Source organism: Numenius arquata, chromosome 6, assembly GCF_964106895.1.
Source record: "Numenius arquata chromosome 6, bNumArq3.hap1.1, whole genome shotgun sequence".
In the NCBI taxonomy this organism is placed as follows: Eukaryota; Metazoa; Chordata; class Aves; order Charadriiformes; family Scolopacidae; genus Numenius; species Numenius arquata.
The window spans coordinates 18091737-18117800 of NC_133581.1; the positions used below are offsets into that span (position 1 = coordinate 18091737).

General features: G+C 40.4%; 1 protein-coding gene across 1 annotated transcript in view; it reads left to right on the plus strand.

Moving 5' to 3' along the window:
- SERGEF (secretion regulating guanine nucleotide exchange factor) overlaps nt 1-26064 on the plus strand; it is a 161959-nt gene that overhangs the window by 90108 nt on the left and 45787 nt on the right. Inside the window, exon 10 of the mRNA XM_074148403.1 lies at nt 4468-4504. Coding sequence (XP_074004504.1) covers nt 4468-4504 — 37 coding nt within the window. The remainder of the gene's footprint in view (nt 1-4467; nt 4505-26064) is intronic.

Below are 26064 nucleotides of genomic sequence, written 5' to 3' on the forward strand. Positions count from 1 at the left end.
TGTTTATTTGTAGCACAATTGCTCAAGCTAGTTTGTGTGTCAGCCTTGGCTGTCTCTTTTCCAGTAAACACTCAGGCACAGTGAGCTGAGTATAAGGACTGTTTTGATGGTTTTATGTTACGCAGACATTTCACTGAATTTCACTGAATTTTTAGAGTTGGAAGGGACCATAAAGATCATCTAGTCCAACTCCCCTGCTGAAGCAGGATTGCCCAGAGCATGTCAGAGCATGTTACTCAGGACTGCATCCAGGCGGGTCTTGAAAATCTCCAGAGAAGGGGACTCCACGACCTCCCTGGGCAGCCTGTTCCAGGGCTCTGTCATCCTCACCGTAAAGAAGTTTCTTCTCATATTTGAATGGAACCTCCTATGTTCCAACTTGTGCCCATTGCCCCTCGTCCTCTCACTGGCAACCACTGAAAAGAGTCTGGCTCCCTCCTCCTTCAACCCACCCTTTAGATACTTATAAGCATTGATAAGGTCTCCCCTCAGCCTTCTCTTCTCCAGGCCAAAGAGTCCCAGCTCTCTCAGCCTTTCTTCATAAGGGGGATGCTCCAATCCTTGAATCATCCTTGTTGCCCTTTGCTGGACTCTTTCCAGTAGTTCCCTGTCCCTCTTGAATTGGAGAGCCCAGAACTGGATGCAGTATTCCAGTTGTGGCCTCACCAGTGCAGAGTAGAGGGGGAGAATGACTTCCCTTGACCTACTAGCCACACTCTTCCCTATGCAGCCCAGGATTCCATTGGTCTTCCTGGCCACAAGAGCACACTGCTTGCTCATTGTCATTTTTCTGTCTACCAGGACCCCCAGATCTTTCTCTTCAGAACTTGACTCCAGCAGGTCCACACCTAACCTGTATTGGTGCCTAACATTCTTTTTCCCCAGGTGCAGGACCCTGCACTTTTCCCTGTTGAACCTCATGAGGTTCTTCCTTGCCCAGCTCTCCAGCCTGTCCAGGTCTCGCTGGATGGCAGCACGGCCCTCCGGGGTGTCAGCCACCCCTCCCAGTTTGGTATCATCAGCAAACTTGCTGAGGATACACTCTGTCCCCTCGTCTAGGTCGCTGATGAATATGTTGAACAGGACTGGACTAAGTATTGACCCCTGGGGGACACCATTGGTTACAGGCCTCCAGCTTGAACCCGCTCCATTAATCATTACCCTTTGGGTCCTGTCACACAGCCAGTTCTCAATCCAGCTCACTGTCCCCTCATCCAGCCCACACTTCCTTAGTTTCCCAACGAGGATGTTATGGGAGACTGTGTCAAAAGCCTTGCTGAAGTCAAGGTAGATGACATCTGCTGCCCTCCCCTCATCCAACCAACCAGTTACAGCATCATAGAAAGCTATCAGATTGGTCAAACATGATTTACCCTTGGTAAACCCATGTTGCCCACTTCCAATAACCCCCCGCTCTTCAACTTGTTTGGAGATGACATCTAGAATGAGTCTCTCCATTACCTTCCCAGGGATGGAGGTGAGACTAACTGGTCTGTAGTTCCCAGGGTCCTCCTTCTTGCCCTTTTTGAAGACTGGAGTGATGTTGGCCTTCCTCCAGTCTTCAGGCACCTCTCCTGTTCTCCATGACCTTTCAAAGATGATAGAGAGTGGCCCAGCGATAACATCTGCCAGCTCTCTCAGCACTCGTGGGTGCATCCCATCAGGGCCCATGGACTTATGAATGTCCAGTTTGGCCAAGTGGTCCCGAACCTGGTCCTCCTCTACTGGAGGAAACACTTCTTCTCTCCATACCCTCCCCCTTGCCTCCAAGGCCAGAGATTCATGAGGGACAGCCTTAGCAGTGAAGACTGAAGAAAAGAAGGCATTCAGCAACTCTGCTTTCTCCGTGTCTTCCACCACTAGGGTGCCCATCTCATTCATCAGTGGGCCCACATTATCCCTAATCTTCCTTTTACTGTTTACATACCGAAAAAAAAACCTTTTTGTTATTCTTAACTGTAGTGGCCAAGATGAGCTCGGCTTGAGCCTTGGCCCTTCTAATTTTCCCCCTGCATATCTTCACCGCTTCCTGGTATTTCTCCTTGCCTGCCAGGCCCCTTTTCCAAAGATCATAAACCTTCTTTTTGTTCCTGAGCTCCCGCCAAAGCTCTCTATTTAGCCAGGCTGGTCTTCTTCCCTTCCTGCTTGTTTTTTGGGATTTGGGTATGGCTCTTTCCTGGGCTTTTAAGAGTGCCTCCTTGAAGTACGACCAGCCTTCCTGGGCACCTTTGCCCTTCAGGACTGTCTCCCAAGGGACACTTTCAGCCATGCTCCTGAAGAGGCCAAAGTCTGCCCTTCGGAAGTCCCAGGTGGCAGTTTTGCTGGCCCCCATCCTTGCTTCAGCAAGAATTGAAAATTGTATCATTTCATGATCACTCTGTCCAAGACGACCTCCAACGTTTACATCCCCCACAAGACCTTCTGAGTTAACTATCAGCAGGTCCAGTAGGGCACTTTCCCTAGTCGGTTCCCTCACCAGCTGCATTAGGAAGTTGTCTTCCATGCACTCTAAGAATCTCCAGGATTGTTGCCTCTCTGCTGTGTTATATTTCCAGCAGATATCTGGGAAGTTGAAGTCCCCCATGAGTACAAGGGGGAGTGATCGTGAGGCCTCTGCCAGCTGCTTATAGAATATTTCATCTGCCTTTATATCCTGGTTTGGGGGTCTATAACAAATTCCCACCACGATGTCTGCCTTATTGGTCTTCCCCTTAATTCTTATCCATAGACACTCAACGCTGTCATCGTGCGTATTGCTAAGTTCGAGGCATACAATACTGCTCTTAACATAAAGGGCCACCCCACCACCTCTCTTTCCTTGCCTGTCCCTTCTGAAAAGTTGGTAACCATCAATCACAGCATTCCAGTTATGCGAGTCCTCCCACCACGTTTCTGTGATGGCAACTAGATCATAGTTTTCTTGCTGTACGATGGCCTCCAGCTCCTCCTGTTTGTTGCCCATGCTGTGTGCATTCATGTAGATACACTTCAGCTGGGCTAATCGTCCCGCTATTTTTCTGGGAGGGCAGGCACTAATTCCCACCTGTTCATGTGCAGACATTTCTGCAGTTACCATCTTATCACTACTCATGTCTTCACTGCCACATGTGTCTTTCTCTCCCTCATCAACTGCTGCAACAGGCTGCAAGGCCATGCTGGCACCTTTACCTACTAGCACTGGCACGCTACTCCCGGGCACCACTTTAGTAACCCTGAGATAGTTAACATTGAGATAGCAGTTTCTCTGGTTGTAAAAACTATAAAGTTATACATGCACAAAACAATATAAAGTTTTGATGGCATGAACTTCTATTTCTTTAATGTAATTTAGTATATACTTCTGGTTTATATTTTATCATTGCAGATGTACTTTTAAGAAGTAGAAGAATGTGCTTATTAATTTTCTCCAGCGCGGTAGCATGTGTAATGAGCAAGTAGATGCACAACAATGAACCGGATGCAGGATTTTGAGGGAATTGCTTGTGTTTTAAATTAAAACTTGAGGGCACTCAGTAGAGTAACCTTCTGTAATATGATGTCTGTATTATGTCAGGCAATTGTGCTAGTAGTGACATTGCAAAAGAGTTCAATGGGAGAGACAAGCCCTTGCAGTAGGGCAGTGGGCTGCTCTTGGTGCTTGTGTTACCATCGCTTGTGAAGAACTTATGAAAACTTAGTGAGTGATACTACGTGATATACGCTAAAGCAACTTAAACATCTGACACGTTCACAGCAGCTGCAAAGAGGAAGGAAAAAGACACTGAGTATGAGTTTGCTTTTGAAAAGAACTGCATAACTGATTTCCATCACTAATGAGCTTGGAAGAAAATGTTTGCGCTGGTTTCTTTTTTTCTGCAGCTTTAAAAAACAAAATCAGCCTGCTGTTAATAGAAGAGTTGAGTCCCATGGTATTTTTCTCCATTCTAGAAAAATGACCATAGGGATCATATTACTTCAGGTTTATCACACTGAGCCTGTATACTTTGTGCAGTTCTTTGTGGATCATCTGGAAAAAAACCAGTATAGATAAGAGAAATGGAGATTTCATCACCCTTTTGATACCCAGCTGTCTCTGTACGGCTCCGATCTTGCAAAGGCTTAATCTGCATTTGCTCTATGCCCATGAATAGTCTTGTTGGATCCAGTGGATGTTGTCAAGGGTGTGATGTTTTTGGAGAGTTGTGGGCAGTCTTGCTCCTAAAGATTGGAATGTCAGTGGTGACTCCATTTTGAAAAGAAAATGCCTGTTTATTAACAAAACAAACAAACGTGCCTCCCTGCCACTAAACCCCTAAGTGAGACAACAAATGAAATTTCACTTAGAGGTGAGAGTACTTCAACCTTGATTTTGCATCCTACAAACTGTAGTTGTTTGCTTCAGGTTAATTTTTAATTTGCTGCCATAATTGTGGTTGTCTTCCTGCTGGTAAGCAGGTTCTCTTTTATTCATTCATACTTCTTTTTCAGATCGCATGTGGCTCAGAGCATAATCTGGCAGTAGTTGGTAAGTAGCTTAATTTTATATCAAACCCTCTCACCTTTTTTTCGTTTTTAAGTAGCACAAGATGAAAGAAAAATGAACACATCAGACATACTGAATGATTAAGGGCATTGTGTGCAGCTGAAAGGAGGAAAGTAACATATAGATGTGGAGGAACGAAGAGGAACCGGTAGCATAAGTGGTGGTGATGAAAAGGTGCCCTTGTTGACCAACCCCTGTAAGGAGAGAGGGGTTGATGGATGTAACGGCAAAATACATTTGCAAAGTGCTACAGCCTGTTTTAGAATGGAGCCATTGCAACAGTCGAAGCTGCAGATTCAGAGTAACATCTAAGCCCGAAGCTGGTCCAAACTGTCTTTGTTTAATGTGGAAATTTTCAATGAAAAAAAAATCCTAGGTCTTTTGTTGTTGGAAGCTTGGAAAGACTTCAAAATGTCAGTCAATGGTAGTCAAGTTCTTTAGTGCACCTTAGTACAGTGCAGCTGTTTTAATAATGATGAAAGTACTAGGAAGCTAATGTTGGTGAAAAAATGGAATTTTGTGTACTAATTTGAGGAAAAATCAGATTCTTGCTTTCATGTGATAAATTGATAACTGAAGTTTGATACATGGTTGCTGATATTTATAATTAAATGTTTAAGAACATCTTTTTAACTGTAGATTTTTAGGTGCTTTATCAAGAAGGTCAGCATAATTATCCCCATTAATAGATAGGATGAGAGAGAAGAAGAAGAAAAACTTTCTATGCTAATCAGAGCTGGAAATGAAACAGTCTAAGTTTCAGTCACGGACTCCATCCACATAGACATTTTTGATTGCCATGACTGATGCGTTGAAATGTTAAGTGAAGAATTTCCTTGGTTTTCCTAAGTGTGGTAGGCAGGTGTGGAGAAATCAGCTATTTGGTATTCAACCTGCATTCCATGTCCTAATTTTTGAGGTATTTATTTTTAGGTTGGCGTCTTATCGGTTATGCGGCCAGAGAGGTGGTGTGCTGTATATGTGGTATATTTCCATATATATTGTAGTGTATTTTCTAATTATCCTTCTACAATTAGTGAACTACAATTGTAGTGAACTTGTTCAGTTCTTCTTAGTTTATGGCTGGCTTTAAGCAAAGATTTTCCCTTTACCTTCTCCCTACTTGTTCAGTGTCACATGCCTGTATTAATTGTCAGGCGGGTGCTTCTGAATGTCGACTGAAGAGCAATCAGAAGAATCACATAGTGTTTCTTGCTGAATTGATGAAGTGAAAGCGTGCTGCTAGCAGATTCCTCCAATGTGCATGAAAGCAAAGCATTGAGTTTGAACAACCTTCTCTCTCCTTATGTCCTTCTAAGCTTTCTGCCTTCTAGGCAGAAATCTCTGGAAAAAATGGGTAGCGGAAAGAAATTCTAGAAATAGTTACGACAAACTAAGAACTTTGCATACGTAAAGAACATCGTATTCCTGTCTATGCTGTGTGCTACACTCATTGAATTTAATGGGAAAATTATCAATGCTGAAAGCTAGTTGATTTTATTTTAAGGACAACAGAGATGTGCTGTGTTTTTTTTGTTTTTTTTTTTAACTAAAGAACTATGATACATTTTATTCCTGAAACACATTTTTATATATGCTTTTAAAAGGTTGACTTTTTTGAACGTTTCATGGTAGAATTTCTCTGATTGCTTGTCACTCTTGGTTCAAAGCTGTCAACTGTTACATTCCTTAAAGATGTCACACAGATTTCCATAAATATGTCTACTTGATTGTACAATTTTCTAATAACTTATCATTCAAGCAGAGTTTATTTAGGACAACTATATCAATGGTTTCTTAATTAGTAAATGCTTGAATGATTCACTTTTACACTGAAATAGCTCAAGTTTGATATGAAAGGTAAACTGAAAAACAAGCCTTTAACATTATAATATACAAGCCAGTATTTCTGGGTTTATATACAAATGCGTTTGTGCTTTTTTTTGTTGCATCGTCTTTTAAATAGAAACATTTTTAAGACAGAGAGGCTAGATTTATAATTCATTTCACAAATGCTGAAGTTGTGTTCCAGTCATCTTGCTGATGATACAAACTGATTTGTAGGACTAGCAAGCAGTTAGTTTTTTCATGTTGCTTTATATAGTCTGCATCCATTTGTACGGTTCAGTTATTTGAATTCTCTTTTCTTGCTTTCTTCTACTGAAGTCAATGCAGAATTTGGTTGTTCTATTCGCTGTGATGCCACTGACTCCTTTTTCATGGGTAAATTGGAAGAAATTCAGTTTTCATTTGATCATGAGCTAAATGTTTGATATAAAGCAAAAGGAGGTGTGGGATATACCTACAAATATACCTACATTTCTAAACTTAATGAGTTAAAAGTAAAAATTAGTACATGAAAAAGTGTAAGCATCTGCACTTCTAGCTCTTGGTGAAAACACATTTTTGTTTTAGCTTGGGGTTGTCCTGTGATACTAATTCTAAAGTGTGCAAATACTGTAATATTTTTCATTTTTTATGACCTTTCACTTGAAAATGAAAATCCCTGCCTAATAAGAAAAAACCTTGCACTTTGCACCTCAATCAAGGATTAATCATCATGGGAGCCAGCCTATTTTTGATTGAAATAAATGAATGGTTGTTTAATAAATGTTGTGTAACATCTCACGTCTGGAAAACACCTTCAAGGCAGAAAACTGTGTATGTACTTACTGAGCACAACAAAAGCTGACTTTTCAACCTGAGTACGATAGCTGCACTGTGTAGCACTGAACTTCATTATATTAAGACAGAATCTTTGAGCAATTGAAATACATAATGGAACTAAATCATTGTGACTAACTTGAGCTTTCCCAGGTTTGGGAGTCTATAGTATTTTCAACAGTGAAAAGTAAGGATGTTTGATTCTTACCCTAAAAAGCACGTGATTAAAAGTTACATTTATGGAGAAGGCTCTTATTAGGTTCCTTCCTACTCCCCACTAAGACTTTGATCCTCCTTTTTTAAAAAAGGGAATAGTTGTCCTTTAGGAGACCATGTAGCATGTCGTATGCAGCTCATGCAATGCTACAACTTAAATAATCAAACATTAACTATGCAGAAGTAGAGTTGCTATAAAATGTATGCCTGTCTAGACTGTGCTGCAACCAGAGGGCACAGGACAGAATGCCTTGAAAAGCCTCCGAATGCAAACGTCCTTCTTTAATAAAAATTAAACCCAGAAATTTTATTCAAGCCTCCTTGTAGTTAAAAAAAAAAAAAAAAGAAAAAGAAAAAAAGAAAAAAAAATGTAAAAAATCATTACAATAATGACAAAATCATTACATTCTATAGTCCGGCTCCCCAAAACCTTGTTAAAGCATAATGCCCATTTTTGTTCTTGCTTTTAGTAATTTTCTCAACCTGCATAAACCAGTAAAAATCTTCTAAAAGAAATATGCTGGAGGGTGTGTGGGGAAAAGTGCTTTGTTTTAAAAACAGTTTTGAAAGCTTGTAAGTTTCAATTGAAGTTTAAGGCAGCCTTCAAAGGGGAATTTGAATCCCCTTGACTGTGCGTTTATAAGCAGTTATTTCTTAGCTGGTCTGTGCGTGCCTACAGTAGTGCAGCGGCTGATACCAAATCTGTGATTCTTCTGCTAATGTAACAAGTAATTTGGACACTTTAAATATTTTTGTGTGTTTGGAAGAGAAAGACACAGATGTTTCAAGTAAACATTTTCTGGTATGGTGTTTTGAAGAGGAAAAGTGTTTGGACGTGTGGCTACTTCAAATAGTGCAAATGACTTTTCCTGGCACTTTCATGGTGTAGTGAATTCTGACTTCTGCTTAGGGCTATCCCTATTCTTGCAGGGATGATTTAAAACCTCCTTCAGTGATACAGTCCACAAATCCTTGCTCTGATACCACTGTGTAGTGACCCACACCACAGGGGCACTGTCAGTGTAGGTCGTGGTGGTGCAGCAGTGTTCACAAGAAGAAGTTGGGCTTTTTGATTACTGTTGTTGTGCAGTTACTCCCTTGACACTCTTCTCTGTCTCCTCTGGACTTCTTTCTTTTCAGGTTAGCTACTCAGTGCTGTTTTTTCCCTGCAAGTAATAGTAGTGGAGATGGCACCATGTAATAAATGTTACAACAAAGAAAACCCCAACCTGCAATACCCAAGCTGGCCACCCAACCATAAGCGTGTTTTGCACAAGTGACATAGAAGAAAACAAGTCCCTGTCTGATCACATTGAGCCCTATTTCAGTGTGTTCAATTCAACAGAATCTTGATACAATGTTTTTAAAGCCACTTCTCAACTTTCCACTAAATAATAGGCCCCTCCAGAAGAGGGACAGCTTTGTCTCCTGTAGGTTTTTTTTTTTTCCTCTGTATCTTAGAATGTGTGATCTGTTTCAAGATCCTGTGTGCTCGTGTGCAACCACTGCTGTAAATGTCACGACATGGGCATTCATGTCCCTCTGAAGCTGCAATTCCTCCAGTCGGAGGGTAAACAGTAATACTAAATTGAATGGAAGAATAGTCTTTATAGAGGAAATTAGGGTAAAACATCCCTCTACTCAGATGGCAGACTGTGCTTCAAATGCTCTGAACTAAAGTGTGCAGTAGTGTTAGAGGGGCAGTAAAAGAGTTATTATTCCATAATCTGTTAAAAGTTGCTCTTTATATTCTTATCCTGGAAGAACATAGCAATTATGAACTGGAAAACAAATGCGATCTAAGTGATGCCAAACTTAGGGAGCTGGTGATACACATCCTAAAATGGTGTTGGTGTTAATGGCATCCCAAACACTTTGGTTCCACATTTTGTAATAAGGAAGCTGAATGGTTCTTATGTGGGAGCCACTAGCTCTTAATTAATGAGGTCATGTTCTGTTAGTGAAGTTCCATGATTCCAACTAACTTATCGCATGGAGCATCAGTTGAGGAAGGACTGTAACAGATTATGAAAGGCATATTTCCATGGCAGAGTGAGCACCAATGGGGAGAGGAGCCTGTGCAGTCTGATGGACGGCTCTCTGCGTTATGCTGACAGTATTATTTAGATGTTCACAGCAGCCCTACGAAGTGGCAGATGTAGTCATGTGTTTGACATTCGGTCCCGGGGGACTCAGCAGTCTGTCATGAAGAGAAAATCATAAATTCCCTCTCTTGCTTTTCATATTGCTGTAGCATTTGGAGGAATCCTCAGCGTACGCAGTGGAGGGCACTGGTGTTCAGGAAGGAGCCTCAGTCTGCCTGTCTATTGCTTTATTTATTATGCATGAAAAATCCCAGTGCAGCCAGGGTCTCTATTGTAAAGGTTTCCTGGCAGACCAGCATGGAGTCATGTTGCAGCATGCTGTCTCTTTGCATTGCAGCACTAATCACATTCTCTGCTTATTAAAGGGCACCTGGCAGGACTTCGAGTAACCACCACTGTTGCCGTTTTCATGGGGGTTATATGTCGGCCTTCTAGATATGTTCTCTGGCAGAGCCATTTTGTATGTCATTTAGCTCTTAATGTGGCTATAACTGTTAAAATAGCTCTTCAAAATATAAGCTCCTTTGGTTCTATTCATTGTAAAAAAAGCAGCCTTGCTCATATCATTAACTGAGCACCTGTCTGAGTGCTTTCTACATAGACAGATACAGATCTGGCATCACGGTTTTCCTGTCGTGTTTAGATAACAGTGAGCCCTAACAGTGTTGTTCAAGTGTCTTTTAGCTTTGTGTTTCTTTTCTGTAGACTATTTCATGCTCCAGGCAAACTAATTGTTCCTCTGGTAAGATAGAAGCTGAAAATGAATTTCAAATGTCTGATTTTTTGTTATTTTCGGTAAGTTACCCTTACAAAATCTGATCCTCTGAACTCTTTGAGCTTCTTTTCCAAGGGCTAATGGAAAGCCAAGCTGCCAACTATTTTATGAATTCATGGGTGTAAGGTGATGAGGAGAGAAATGAGGAAACACTAATTTGTGCATTTGGGAGAGCCTCGTGATGGGGGTACAAAAAGTTTTGTATCAGCCAAATTGTCTGAAGTGAGTGGCCGCTGGTTATAGGAAAGGGAGGATAATTTGCATTGAAAAAGCTAATTACATCCATGAGAAAAAATGGGATTGCATTGACCCCCTAGAAAGAAACTCCAGAGTTTAGGAAAAGATCCGGCTGTACTGCGTCTTCTGTGACTGAAACGAAGTCTAGATTTTAGAGCTACCTTCTCTTCCAGGCTTTGTCGTTGTATTGATGCATCTTTTGCGTGATTCGACTCTGCAGAATGCTTTGTTCATCTTTGTATTTTCTCTGTGTGGCTTGTCAATTCATATCATGAAATCTTTGGAATAAAACCTGCCTCAGTGTATTTTAGCACTGCCAGCATAAAGGGACCAGATTATTATTTTTTTTTAAATACTGCATTACAACCCATAATAGTGGCAATCACTTTCCTTCCCCTCAGAGAGGCAATTTTGAAATATAATTAATCTTGGGGTGGGTGTGGGGTGTTTGTCTTAATTTATATCATTTAGCATATAAACGAGTTATAATGCAGTACTTGTCATATTGTTTACAGTGTGGTTTCCTGTCATTACCAGATACAGAGCTGCTTAGGCTCTGAAGATAAAAGCTGTTATTTTTCTGTATGAAAAGCTCACAGTTCTTGTAAAATTTTTAATTGAACTTTACGTTATCGCTGTGGTGTCAACTTACAGTTTGTCTAGAGTTCAGCTCTTGTGCACTAACTGTCATTATGTTCCATGTGAGACACCATATCACATCTACAGGGATAATTCTGCTGCGTCAAGAACCCTGCAAAAGATGGGTAAGAGGCAAGTATGCGATATTAACCTCTGGTGACAGCTAAAACCATCAGGATGGAACTATGAGTGGCAGTTAGAGGAGATAATTATCATAGGAAGCTAGCAAAAAAACAGCAAATGTTACCAAGCAAGAATTTCACTTGAAGCAGAATGAGTAGAGGGCTCTTTATTGCATGTAAAGGTAAAGGAAAAGCTGTTCCACCTGATTTTAGAAAATTATGGAGGATGGGAAGACTCTTAAGCGTAGGAGCTGCAGTACAGATGCATGCAATCCTTTGTCAGAGGGTTCACTGGATGGATACTAAGTATTTAGAAAACAAATTAGATTTTATCATATTTGTTTGCTTGCAGGCTCTAAGTGGAGCAATTACTTTAAAGGAGAAGAAAGATATGTCCAATATATCTAAGGCATATTTATCTTAATTTTCAAGGAAGCAAACAGGAGTAGCAAAAGCACCCTTGCTCACCAGAGCAAGATTAAGCATTTGTTGGCTACAAAATGAAATAAAAGGAAGGACAAATGTCTGGCTTCAGGGAGTCATCCAGAGCACGTAGGAGGTGCTCACAGAAATAAAAGCACAAGGCCAGCAAAGCAGGTGAGAGCACTTGGAAGCACAAGAAGTAAAGGCTTCAGTACTGTCCTACTGAGCAAGGCCCAAGTAAGCTCTGCTGATAATTCTGGGTTCTGTACATGCAACAACCTCTCCTTTTAGAGAGGGCCCACATTTTCCCCCATCTTCCTTTTATCACTGACATATCTGTAGAAGCTTTTCTTGTTGCTCTTGATGTCCCTGGCCATATTTAATTCTATCTGGGCTTTAGCTTTCCTAACCTGCTTGCTGGCTACTCAGACAATTTCTCAGGCTATCTGTCCTTGCTTCCACCCTCTGTAGGATTCCTTTTTTTGTTTGAGATGTCCAGGAGCTCCTTGTCCATCCATGCAGGCCTCCTGGTGTTTTTGCCAGACTTCCTCTTTGTTGGAATGCATCACTCCTGAGCTTGGAGGAGGTGATCCTTGAATATTCACCAGCTTTCTCAGGCCCATCTTCCCTGCAGGGCTTTATCCCATGGTACCCTACCAAGCAGATCCCTGAAGAGGCCAAAGTCTGCTCTCCTGAAGTCCAGGGTAGTGAGCTTACTGTGTGCCCTCCTTGCTGCCCTAAGGATCTTGAACTCCACCATTTCATGGTCCCTGCAGCTGAGACTGCCTTTGAGCTTGACATTCACCACCAGCCCTCCTGGTGGTGAATGTCAAGGTCCAGCATGGCACCTCTCCTCATTGGCTTCTCTGTCACTTGGATAAGGAAATTATCAACGCATTCAGGAACTTCCTGGATTGCTTGTGCCCTGCTCTGTTGTCCCTCCAACAGATACTGGGGTGGTTGAAATTGCCCATGAGAACCAGGGCTCGTGAACTCCTATCTGTCTGTAAAGGGCCTCATCCACTCAGTCTTCCTGGTCAGGTGGCCTGTAGCAGACCCCCACTATGGTGTCACTAGTCATTGCTGTCAAACCAGAGATGAAAAGTTGGCGTGTTTGTAAAAATTAGCCTTTACTTGCCTTTTCTTTTTTTTTTTGAACTTGTTTCACTCAGACACTTCTTTATGGAAGGAAGGTAACAAAGTAATTAAAATAAATGCTTTTGAGACTTGTTTCACTATTGTGCTTTTTGCAGAGTCTCTGAGGGACTTCTGTTATGTCTGAGAAATGTCTTCGCCTCATTTTATTTTTAGATTGCTGGGCTTATTTGAACACTGAGAAAGTGAGGACTGAAAGCGATACGGAACAGGGCTTTAAGAGACATTTAACACAGCACATTTAACATTTCTTGTGGAGCAGCGAGAAGGGTTGATATATTCATGCTGATCAAGTACATCAAACAGGATTCAGGTCAGGCATGTTGTAGTTGTTTATGGCACAGTTTCAAACATAACTGTAGTTAGCAGGAAGCTGAATGAAGTGAGAGACTTCTGCTACGTATAAAGGTCTTGGTGCCCATCAGTCTTTGCGGAGTGAAATGCCTGTATTACCTATGTATTTGATTGTGGTAGCTCTAAACTTGCTAAAAATTGTAGCACGCCTGCCAGTGTTCTTAAAACCAAAGAAACCCAACCAACAACTCCAACTAAACCCTCAAAAATTGTAATGGTTTTAAAAAACATTATGCTAAATCCTTCTTGATAGTTTTTTTTTTTTTCCTTTTTTTTTCCCTAGCTTAATAAGTGTTCTGGCCTAAATACTCCTTCCTTCTACAAATCTTACGGAAAAATTAACTTGAGAAGATAATATATGATGTATTGATTCTGTTCTAAACATTGCTTGTGTATATTATAGCACTGTTTTGCTAAATTAAATGTTTTCTAGGAAGGCCTTTATATGATGCCAGGAATTCATGTTACAGACTTAGCTCTCTTCTTTCTCCCTTTTGTTCAGATTTAACATCTTATTATATCCCTGCTCTGTAGCCTTGTACTGGAACAAATTACTAGATTACTATAAAGTGATTATGATGGGCAAGTGGAAGGCAATAGGTAGAAGAGGTGAAACTGTTGGGCTGATCTGTGAGTGTGAGGTTACAGCAATTGTACACCTTTTCTTGAAGTCCCTTCAGCCAGCTCATTTGATGCTGTACCACAGTGAAATTTCCAATGCTTATACCAGCTGTGAGAGCGACTGCCAATGTCCTCTGTGGCCCTTCCTTTGGCCTTCCCAGACGTGGGTTCCTCTGGGGAACTTTGCAAAATGTTGCAGATTATCAGAGTTTTGATATTATGTGACCTGCAGTGCTAGTGACTTAAAAATCTATAAGCTGTTCTCGAATCTCATCTTACCTTGTAAAAGAGAATCGGGCTGTTCTGTATCCCCCAGAGTACCACTGCCAATGAGACGTTCTGTAATGCAAGGCACAATCCTTTTCTGATGAGTGAAGGACATACACAGCTAGAAGATTCCAGTTTCCATTTTTCTCTGTAGGAAAGAACTTTGAATAGGAAGGATTCTGAACCTGATGAGCTTTCTGTTTTTTCCTTGTGGATGATGTTCCAAACAACATCTTAATAAAACATGGGTAAATTCTTCGATTAGCATACATCATTAATCATTTCTCGTTCTGCTTCTTTAGGCATTTTGCTGTTATTTTTTAAAAATATTTAACCCATCGTGACCTTGGTGGCAAATCTGAGTTGCCAAAAGGTAGAACAAGTAAGCAGATCCTTTGCTGTAAGTGTTGAAGATGTTAAACTGGAGGTTGTCTTCTCTATGCCTTTGATTTTCAGTGACACCAGGTGCTCTCTTGCTGAGTTGAGACATCTCAGATAATGGGCAGGATGACAAGCAGTGCAAATCCATAAAGGTTATTTTCTGAATAGGGAGCTCACTTTGCTTGAAAGGTATATTTGCTTTGGCTTACAAACTTCCTATTTTTTTGCCCCTGAACTGTTGCCTCCTGCATACTTTCTCTTGTACTGTTTTTTCCTGTTCTGGACATTTCAACGTCTTTTTAAATAGAATGAGATGAAAGGTGTATCTCTTAAAGCTCTGCAACACGTTGTACTTCTAGATGAACACAAGGGACACTTGGTGTGTGATGTGTCAATGGTAAAAGATGTACGTATGCTCAATGGTTAAGGACTGTTTTGCAGTGTAGCCTGCTGAATTTTGCTGTATTGACAGAATCTTGGTAGCTGTTACATTTGCCAACGTGTATTTTTTGTGATAATGATTTAATAAATGCTTACTTGCCACTCCTGTAAAAGAAATTGTTCCCTAGTTTTGATAGGAATAATTCATAATTTTTTACTGTTCCCTGCTTATGTAATATAGTAGATCAAATCTGTGACCTTTACTTCAAGGGGAGTTCTGTACCTGATCACTCCAAATGGGATTATTTCAGAAATCACAGTTGCATATAAATTCTTAATGTTAATGCGTGCTTCACATTGAACATGCAGGATGATATGTTATGTATGACAAATTATAGCACTTACTGGTTCTCTATGATGTAGACCCAGTGCATGGGTAATTCTCCCCTTTTCTTAGAAGTAGATGTTTGCTTAGGCAAGAAAAGTAAGTACTTTATTTATGTAACTTTTGTACAGAGGAGAGGAAAAGTCTCACTAGTCTCTGTGCCCTACCATGAGTTGTTGGATGGCCCCCTCCACCATCTGATTTGTGGTCACTGAACATGACTTTAGTCTCCTCTATGATGATTCTATGAAAGGATTCATTCTGGAGGCAACTTTTAGATATCCTTATTTAACCTGGAGTCTTCTTTTAGTCCCAGTAGTGAAGTTCTCCTGTTCCTCCGCTGTACAGGAATGCCAGGCAGGAAGAAGGCAGCTGCAAGTCTCCCTGTGCCAGGATGGAGACATAATCAGGGTTGCCAGTCTGTGCTGCTTTTTTAGGTGCATATGGTCAGTCATAATCTTAAGGCTCATGTGAATTTTTTCTGTAGAACCAAAAGAGAAAAAATGTTAAAGGTGTCAGGATTTGATATCCTTGCCGTTCTAAGACCACTCACCCTATTTTTAAGTTTTTGTTTGTTTTTTTTTTTTTTCCCCGAGACTCATTTTTGCCACCTACTAATGAAAGGAGGCAGGAATCCAAATGTATTCTGCTTACATCCAAGCCTTGTGTTGCCTGCCATTTACAGCAGGAGTAGTATGATGGTTTGCTGTCACTCAAATGTCACTCAGATTCCTTCGCTCTCGATAGTATGCTGTTGATTCAGTTAACTGCAAGGCAAGATTCTTCACAGGTAAATTCTGGATACCCTAAAATAAGAAGGCCTGAATGCTACCGTATAGCCCTTCTAGATTTGTTGAATAATGAAGCAGCCACTTAAATTTTTTTTTTTAAGCACTGTAGTAAAGAAATCTTGTTCTGTTGACAAGTTCAGCATGAGTCTTGTGCAATGCTTCTCTGTCTGCTTGGATCCTCCTCCATCTCCCATCTGCCACCTTCTCGCTCTAACGAAAGGAAACTCCATTCTGTCAAAGCAAAGTGCCAGTGAAAAATGGGGAAAGACTTTTAAGAGCAGCTTTTGGATGAGACCATTGACTGAAATCAAAACAAATATAATCACAGCTTACTGTAAATTTGCCTTGCATACCTAGCAAAAGGTTAAGGCTAACAACTAGTAAGACACAGTCCCTCCAGTGAAGGACATGCAGTTCAAAAAAGCAGAAGAAAAAGAGGGAAGCAGAAAGGCAGAATCACTTACTAATGCCCATGGTCAGTGCTCCGTGGCAGTATGTTCCTTGCAAGGAAAATAGCATAAATACCTGTTAAGCAAAGGGATTCCCCAGACAGCAAATAAAATGCTGGAAATCAAACAAGAGTGGTTTGTTTGCTTGTTTGTTTTTCCCTCTAGGTAATTAGGGTAGACTTCTGAGAGTGCTGAATGCACTGTGTGGTGGGCCCATGGGAACCAAAACCGTGAGGTCCTGCCTGAGTCACCATGCCCCACTCCCTGCTGCTGTGGGCACTCCATCTTCTCCTCATCACACATTTGTTGGAGTCTATTGGTCATGAATTACATAGCTTTGTCATTTCCTCTGCTAACTGAGTGTTCTAGATCCACACTCCTTGGCTGGCTGAAACCTTGTTTTACTGTCCAGTGTAAAGTCTTAGGATATGTGCTCCTCCCCTCAACCCTAAAACCTGGGCAAAAATCCTAGATCAAAATTTTGTGATCTCCTCACAGAAGTGTAGGACAAGCATGGGAGGGATTATGTGGGCAAGAACTCTGTAGATACAACTTGTCTGAAGTCCCGTTTCTGTTTTATCCAGTGGGATGACTTGTTTTCTTGTGTACTGGCTCCACAGAAAAAAAGCTAGGCACGAAGCAGGTATTTTATCTTGTGAAGAGCTGTTTTCCAGTCTGTTACGTAGCACTGTAAAATAGTCTTCTGAACTGCATTAGTGTTGGATAGAAGAATCAAGTTTGAATCACGCTGTAAGCTGTTAAACACTTGGCCAAGACAGAAAAATGTTGATGATGCTGCAGTACAGCAAAGCTGTAACTTGATGAATAAATACCTCCATTTGGTATTCTGTACATGACGTGCAAAATGAAAGACATTTCTAGATGCAGAAGTTCCAAAAAAAAGTTTTTGTTCCCTTAATTTAAGCAAGTAAATGTTAAGCAGAAATTGCTTCTGTCTAATTATTTTCCCCTCAGCTTGGGGTAGATCTAATAGGTACATTCTCTATCCCTCAATATAGAGAAATTGTGCTGAAGGAAATTGCTGACAAAACAGTGCAAGAACACATGATACCTTGGTATATGGTGGGAAAGTTAAGTTTGGATTGCATGGTGCAATGATCTATCTGTCTGTGCTTTTTAATTTTTATATGTATTTTTTAAAGCTGTTTCATGGCTTGCAGGAGCTGGATTTCAGCTATTAGGCTATCCCTAGCAAGAGCAATAGCTAAAAAGCCCCTGTGGAACTGTGCCAAGTAAGTCTCTCTGGAAATGAACTTCACTCACTTCTAGTCTAGTCAGCTGCCATCAACAATTTATAACTGTAAGTATAACTTTAAGGCTTGATCTCTTGCAGAACTAGTGAACTTGTGTCTGGCAGCTTTAAAACATGGATGGTGCGTGTTAGTTGTCTTACCGCTCTGAATGTTTCTGGTGTACGCTTTCACGGTAAATAAGATGTGTAGCACTTGCACAGAATCTGAGTGATTTCAGCCGAGATTTTTAGAGTTATTTTAAGATTATTCATTTTTTGTACACACGTCTTTGGGGGCCAAACTTCTTGAGTTCTTAAGTCAGTCTGAATTGCATCACAGTGGATGATAGTCAGGGTCCTTATGATGTATCAGATTGATCACTGGCTTTGGGTATTCCTTTTCAAATTTTTACTGTTTTCATATTCTGGTGATGCAGAATGATTATGTAGAAGTACTCTTGAATTGCTTCTTACTTTCTGTCCAGATTGCAGCCCCTTTGTTAGCATAAATAGTTTACAATTATGTAATTCTAATGTCAGAATCAGGCATACACAGGCAGTTGCTTTATTACTTTAACCCTTAGAGGAAGCAACTAGATCATTTTGTAGATGTGCATGACATATTGACCCAGATTTGTGGACCATTTACATACATATCTGTATGTGTACAAAGATGTGAAGACAGACGTAGAGGAATAGCTTTTGGATGTCATTTGTGTCTCTTTCATTCATGTTCCAGGACCACAGTGCAATAACTTAGTTTTTTTCTTTTCATATTACAATAATTTAAAATATTCATACTTAAAATAATGTTCATTCCCTTTTTAATAGAATGCCAAGCAGTGGCTGCTAGTCTAGACTATAGCAGAAAGGTATTTTTAAGAATTTCTGGGTCTGGTTCTGGTTCTGAGATTCCACCCATTTGTAGTTGTTTTAAGGAGGGGGTAAAATAGTTTTTAGTTGTCTCACTCCCTATTGCTCTTTATCAGAAGGGTCTAAGTGATCCTCAAAGTAAAGAGATTCTCAAGGCCTTTCTTAATGTTGGATTCCAAGGGAACTGCTAAATAATTTTAGCCTCCCTGCGTTCTTTAATTTCAGCACTTCTTGTCCACCCTGCTCAGCAAAAAGTCTTGAGTGTAGCTGTATTTGATGATCTTCCAAGTTGTATCAGTTGTGATTCACTGTTGAAAAGTTGAGGTACATTATTCTGTGTTTTGGACAGTGAGAGCGACAGAGACGTGACAGGGAAGTTCATACTGCTGTTCCTAAGAAACCATTCAGTGACAAATGAGTTGCAGTAAGATGGATTGCTTCTAAACAGAGGCGGGGCAGATATCTCTGCAGGGCACTATGGAACAATCTGAGGTTCTGATTAAGGGTGGGTGATTGCCTTTACAAAGGGCATAAGATGGCCTATTTAATTGTTTCATTAGAAGTACAGCTGAGCTTTGGATGTGGATGTTAAGCAATTAATTTCTCCAATATTTTTGTCAGGGTAAAAGTAATCAGGCTTTCCTTTAAAATCATCTAGTCTGACCCTTGTGAATTTGGTGTCATCTTCTTGGTGTCCTTATTTGTGTTTTCCCAAAACTGCTTTAGTTTTATATTAGCATTGCCTGGATGCCTTCTTAAGGCTGAGCGTCTCTTGTTCAGGATTGTTTGTGGTTTCTCTTCCAGACTTAGACTGACACTTTGCATAGAATATTTAGCCATGCTGTTATCTTGATAAAACAAAGTCATCTTAAGGGTAGTCTCAGCTTTCCTGTCATGCATTGGTGGTGCTGTTCTTCATGGTAATCAAACTGGAACGACTGGCTGCCTCGTGCAAATTAATGCTCGACAGAAAGAGGACAGAGTCTGTAATCATTCAGAGTAGTGGACGTCTCTTCAGAGTACCGCAAGCTGCATTGCACAAAAGGAGCAGTGGTCTGTAAATAAGTAAAAGACTTCAGCCTCCAGCATGTGAAAAATCCTCTGTCTTCATCAGTGGGTTGGTTCAGAACAGCAGCAACAAAGGAGAAGGGGGGAATTAGGTTTGTAAAAAGCACAAAAGGTGCTTCGCTTTCCTGATAAACCAGCAAGGCATTTCTCTTTGGAGAATTAGTGTACGAAATTAGTCTACCAAATTTGCTCTGCCTTCTATCTTTTTCACATGGGGTTGAAATAGGATAATAATGATGAGCAAGAAGAAGGAAATATACTGGCTTGGTGACTGAAACATATAAAAACTTCGTGTAAATGTGATAGTTGAAAGCACAGCGTTTTCTTCTCGGTAGAGAGGTAGAATATGTTATTTCCAAGAGGCAGATATTTTGTGTATCTTTGCCAAATTCAAGACATAGCTGAAGTGACGTAGTGAGGCTTCCAGCATGCATGCTATAATCCTGAGAATGAAGAACATTTGCATGAGCACTTAAGCAGTGTATACAAATCTTGGTTGTTTTCCATAAAGCTCTTAAAATTCATTCTTACATAGCTTCTTGCTTCTGGGACAATCATACCCAAATGTAACTAACAAGTGAATGATGCAAGCTTGACCAAAAGTCTAGTACCTTAAAAGACTTGTCAGCTTAAACCAAGGTTCCCTTTAAACTCTGAATGCACAGTAAGTGGATCTCAGTGATGATCCTGCTTATTTCTGACCTGTTTTAGAAGTATTTCTGCTCTTCAAATGCAATATTTAAGTGCAGTGACAAAACTAGAAAGGTAAAATATATTACAGTGTTCAGAAGAACCTCTCAGAAATGCTTGTGAAAAACAGCTTCAGTGGCAAATTTTTATTTAATCGTCTGTGTTATGCTGTGGTCCAAATGCCAGTTCTTGCATTATCATGGCATGTAGCAATGTCCAAAAAACATTGTAGACCCATGTAATCCCAGTGATGACTGTGTTTATATTAATATGATTTCATATTTAGGGTTTATATTTATGGATTCAGCTTAGACTGAGGCTGAGTGCAAACCTTGCACTGGGTTTGCTCCCTGTGCAGAGGGCATAGCCTCAGGGGTTGGTGCAGCCCTGAAGGGTTACCATCGTTGGCTGCAGGGCAGCAGGAGAATTTCCCCTCCACAATCCATAGCCATATCTGTATCTTTACAGACCTGGCAGGGATCCAGTTTGAAGGGGCACATTCTCAATGGCCACTGTTCAGCTATGTCTGACATACAAGCCTTTCCTAGGGTATAATCTTCATAAGATCATTACATGTACCTGTGAGCGTGTAGATCAACTTAAACCGTGCCTGATGCTTTTCTGTTTAGCAGCATTTAATTCTGTATATTGTAGAAGCATGTTTATCCAAAGGCCTCCAGAGATGTCTTTCATGGTTGGATGCAGATAATTGAAAGTTGGCTGTTTTCCTGCTCCTGGATGTCAGGTAGCCTTTCAGTGAACCTGGCCCTTTCAGAGGTATCTGTTCCCTGTGGCACAGTGGTGGGAAGCTGTAGCTCAGAAATTATTTGGAAATTTCAGTTGCACTGATGGCTCTTTACCACACCAAGGATTTAAGAAACCTGGCTTGCAGCCCCAAGAGGAAGGACTGACCTTGGGTTACCTGAGGTTCAACTACATGCCTAATTAGTGCTAGAGGAGACCTGATAAATATATGACTAATGCATAGGGATTCACCTAATGAAAATAACACCTTCTCCTTCCCAAATAGCTCCCTGCAGCATTTAGCTACATAGAAACTACTGCTGTTTTATGAATGAAGCAAGTGAACTCCACAGCAGTCTTTGTGCACACTCCCCACCCTGTGTTTGGCTCACAAAATGAGAATTATATTTTAGTGGTTTTATAGACAACATAACAGCAAAAATACACAGGGTACATAGGTAAGACTGCTGCTACGCTAGATAAAGTGTAACTTCTCGTTCTTGCAGAAGGCTCCTTTTCTGTGAACTGAAAGTATCTTGTAAATGTCAGGGTTTGCCAGGAAGTGACCAAAAGCGGGAGAGAAAATTCTACAGTAATATTAATTGATTCCTTATTCACCATGTCTTTCTCAAGTCATGAGAAGGCAATGATGGCATATAATTTCGATACCTGATGAAATAGTCCTATTTGGTCAGGGTGAGAAACAATTTTTAAAAGCTGAAAATGCTACTTTGATTGCTTTGCTTGTAGTTAACAGGAATTCATCTCAAGGAGCCAAATAAGCACATTATTTTGTCATGGCTAGTCAGATTTTCCATGTAAATTTAAAAGGAGGGTAATTTTCCCATTCCTATTTTAGAATGTTCCTTATTCTGCCTTTATAATTTTGTCCATTTCCTCATTAGTGCTCCTTTCAGAGCCCAAACATGTCAACAGTGACACCATTATCAGCCTGAAATAAACGAGCAAACATTCTCATCTTCAGTTGTGGTTTGCCTATGACAGCTATTTTTAATTTTGCAGCTGCTGGAGACTGAGGCAGATGAGATGGATTTGCAACCTATGGTTTGGCACCTACATCATGCGGCTACTTTACAAGTGTTCTCATAGGTGTTAGGAAATGTGGAGGTTTCCAAGGGGTCTCTTCACTGAAGTAGTGCTTCTGGAGAAAGAGAGCGAGTGAGCATGAGGCAAAACACTGATAGCAGAAGGAGGTGTCCTGCTGGTTTAGCATTTGTTTGCAGGTGTTCAAAATGGAGCGTGAGATGGCAGCTAATTCTCTTTTTTACCAAGTGGGAATATGCACTGACAGCCTCGTGCACTCTTCTGTATATTCTGAGCAGTGCTAGTTGCAGGGGGTCCTCCACCTCGAGGATTTTTCTTTCCTGGAAGAGAAGGTAGTGTGACTTTTTGGCCACAAGGAGCAACTTCTGTTCTTCCCAGCCTTGACCCCAGTTTCAAAACCAGCTTCACAACACAGTTGTTGATTAAACTGCAGAATACCCAAGTGATGCAGAGACCTGTGCCTGGCTTTACATGGGCCTTCAAGCAGCTGAACTTAGGTGCCCACTGCTTGCAAAAGTGACCAAGCACAGAAGGCACCATAGAGTGTGGGTGTAAAAACGTCTTATTGAGTTAGGTAACCACATGCCACTTTACCTAACCTGAGTGCTTGTTCAGGTCTCAAAGTGCCTTTTTGTCTTTGTGCCAGTATTTCTGTAATTTATAATTTGCTGTGGTAGAAGTTAAGATGTGGCAGTTCATTTAATTAGTACCTCTGATTGGTGTGGACTTAACAGATGGTTGGTTAGGGTCCTAAATTTTCTTAGATGCTGAAATATGAAAGACTTGATTCTGCAGCTCCCCACAGTCAGAAGATAGTGACATGCAGAATCCACTCTAAATGATGAACTGGTTGAAGTTTTGAATAGTAATCTGCGTGGTTTGGGACTGAAATATATATTGAAAAAAATCTTATTTAGTTTCATTTTGTCTTTGACCTGTAGCCCAAAATGGATTACATATTTCCTACTCTTTCCCCAGAAATTCAGTAGCAGTTGTGCATGTTTATGTACTTTTAAATCCATTTTAGTAGATCCATGCGCTTTGGAAAGCTGCACAGATTTTATCTTAATGATCCATCAAGAAGAGTTTATCTACGTCTTGGAAGACCTTAGATCTTCACAATCCATCATTCTGGTTTTCGTTTTGGCAAGTACTCGGTTTGCAAACTTACCCTAAATTTTGACTTGCAAAGTGTGATATTAACTATAGTAAAGAAGGTTGAAATACTTCCATGCTGCTGACCATACTGTTAACTAGGTAGTTAATACTTACGCAAATGGTGTCTTACTTTCATGTGCTATGATTGTAGAAAAGTGGTGCAAGTGGTTTATTTTCCGTTGTATTTAGCATCATTAATTGATTACTGTTGTTTATCTTGCTAATACTAACTTAGCTGATATTCCTGTTAGTTATCTGACCTGTTAAATAATCTGATAGGACCTCAGAGTATTTTTATCATATGTCTCTGAGAATAGTCTTATTTCTATAAATGGGATTTCTAGCAGAGGAAGGTGTTATACGGCAGAAGTATTACTGGGAGACTTCAAAAAGAGAGTGAAATAATGGATTTTGGAAGTGCAGTGACTGCATTGAGTTCCAAATTAAATCTCTTTTGATCTCATAAGAAATAAAAAGGCAGTTACTGCTATAGCATCTCAGAGAATCTAAAGGTCTAAAAGAGCATCCTGATGAGAGGACTCGTTAGTTATGCAGGCTAAAACTATGAAACATGCTTATTCTCAAAAAGTAATGAGGACTCCATGTCCTGATTCTGTAAATAACTTAATACCCATCTCTTTTGCGTTCTGGTGACTAATCGGCCTTTCAGAAAAGAACAGGTTCATTTAAGAACAACTGTCCACATATGCCAGGCGTCTCTGGTGTGTCACCTGTACCCTATTACTTGATGATACTTAAGTGGGTAATACACCTTTGAAAAACCTGTATTAACAGACCAACTTCACCTTGACCTACTAGCTAGAAATAAGAAAACAGTATTTTTAAATTTTTTTTTTTATTTAATCCCTGGTCAAGCCCTAGCAAGATGTTGAAAATCTGGAGCTCAGGGTTATCAGAGATGCAGACCCTGGCTGCTTTGCAGTGTGTATTTTGTGACTCTTCAAACAATGGGAAATTGCACCTTGGCTGGCAAGGCTGGTTTCCTCTTTCTTCTGTGAGCACATTTCATATATCCTTGACAAGAGGCTGTGTGGTTCTCCTTGTAGTGATGGGCCGCATGTATTTCAGCTCATCTTTATGAGCTGGGGAGGACGTAGCTTTCTCACACAAGTTGTGACCCACAGTGCCCCCAGCATCTCAGGAAATGCCACCAGCTGAAACTCAGGCAGACCTGAGACCATTTTGTCTCCTCAAAACATTGGATTTTTTCTCTGACAAGAAAGCCCAGATTTGGCAGATGTTATCTTTAGAATAGCAGGAAGTGGGAAACTTGGTTTCATAACCAAATAATAATAAAGTTTAGGTTAATGAGGCCATGAATCATTTGAATGGTTCAGCTCTGTGTGCATCTGCTGCATACTAAGAAATTCCCAACAGAATTTGCAGTGGTTTAAGCAAAAAGCTGGCATGAAATAAGTCAGTTGTCTTTGATCTTTGAGTTTGATTTTTGGGCATCTTTGTTTAAGATTGGGAAGCTACTGAAGTAATGAAATGAAGATGCGATAATAGCCCAGGGAAACATGCTTATGCTAATCTTACTCTGTTTAGCTCAAATAAAATAGCAAGGACATCACGTATTTCCATGTTTTTTCAGTATTAAGCATGAAGTGGTTGATAATATGTATTTCAGCCTCCTGCTTAGGACCCTGTAATAAGTTCTTGCTCTGTCAAATTCATGCCTTCCTCTTCCTCTCTCTTTTAAGTAATGTTGTGTCTGTTGGGTCAAAAATTATCGGTTCACTTCAAGGTGTGACAGTCATGAGATGCTTTGGATTGAGCATACAAATACAGAGTACTGGCCTTTTGAAAGAAGAAGTTTTCTTTTTAGCTCAGAGTATTTTGACTTATTTCCTCTTTTTTGTGTCATTTTAGACTTACCTTAGTGAGGGGGTTTAATGAGAAAGACTTGACTGTTGTTCCTCTTCGGATTTTTGATCATTAGAGGTCATTGGGGCTGCTCTTCCATCACTTGTAACATTGTAACTCTGAAAATATATTTTGCAAGAAAAATATGGAAAAACATATTGTAAATATGGGCAAATGGGAAACCAGGCCAACCATTTATATGTTTATATTCACAAGATAATATAAATAATTGGGTTTGGGCTTAAACTGCATTGCAGAAAACATTTCAAACATTTTAAGCAAAATTATTTTTGTCTTTTTTTTTTATCCATGAGAAGACTGGCTGCATCCCTGGCAGTGAATAAGTTAACCTACTTAGTGTTTTGTGTGTAGGCAGCATGCAGTTCTGTGAGATTGCAGTGGGCAATGAAGCAGCAGAATTCAATTTGCAGCAGTGACCTAAGAGGGACTATTTTTAGTAATAAAATAGGTCAGGGGATGTGGTAGTGCAGACTGATAAATGAACAGTCTTTCCCTTCACTTGTGGGGCTTGTTTTTGTCCTCCAGTATAGAAGCTCCGTGATGGGGGAAATGAGATTCAATACTGTCACGTGGTTAGTGTCAGAATTTTTTTATTGTGAAACAATCATAGGAAAAGTGCAAAGTTTTATTTTAGTGATGAAAGAATATAAGTAACTACTTTGCTTTGCGATTCATGGAAGGCAAAACCAACTAGGGAGCAGGGTGTTTTGAAGCCATTTGCTCAAAGCTGGTTTTAACACTGCTGGAGATCTTATGTTGTGGTGTTGTCTATGTGACCAGCAGTTCTTGCTCTCTTTTTCTTTCCACTCTACTAGCTGT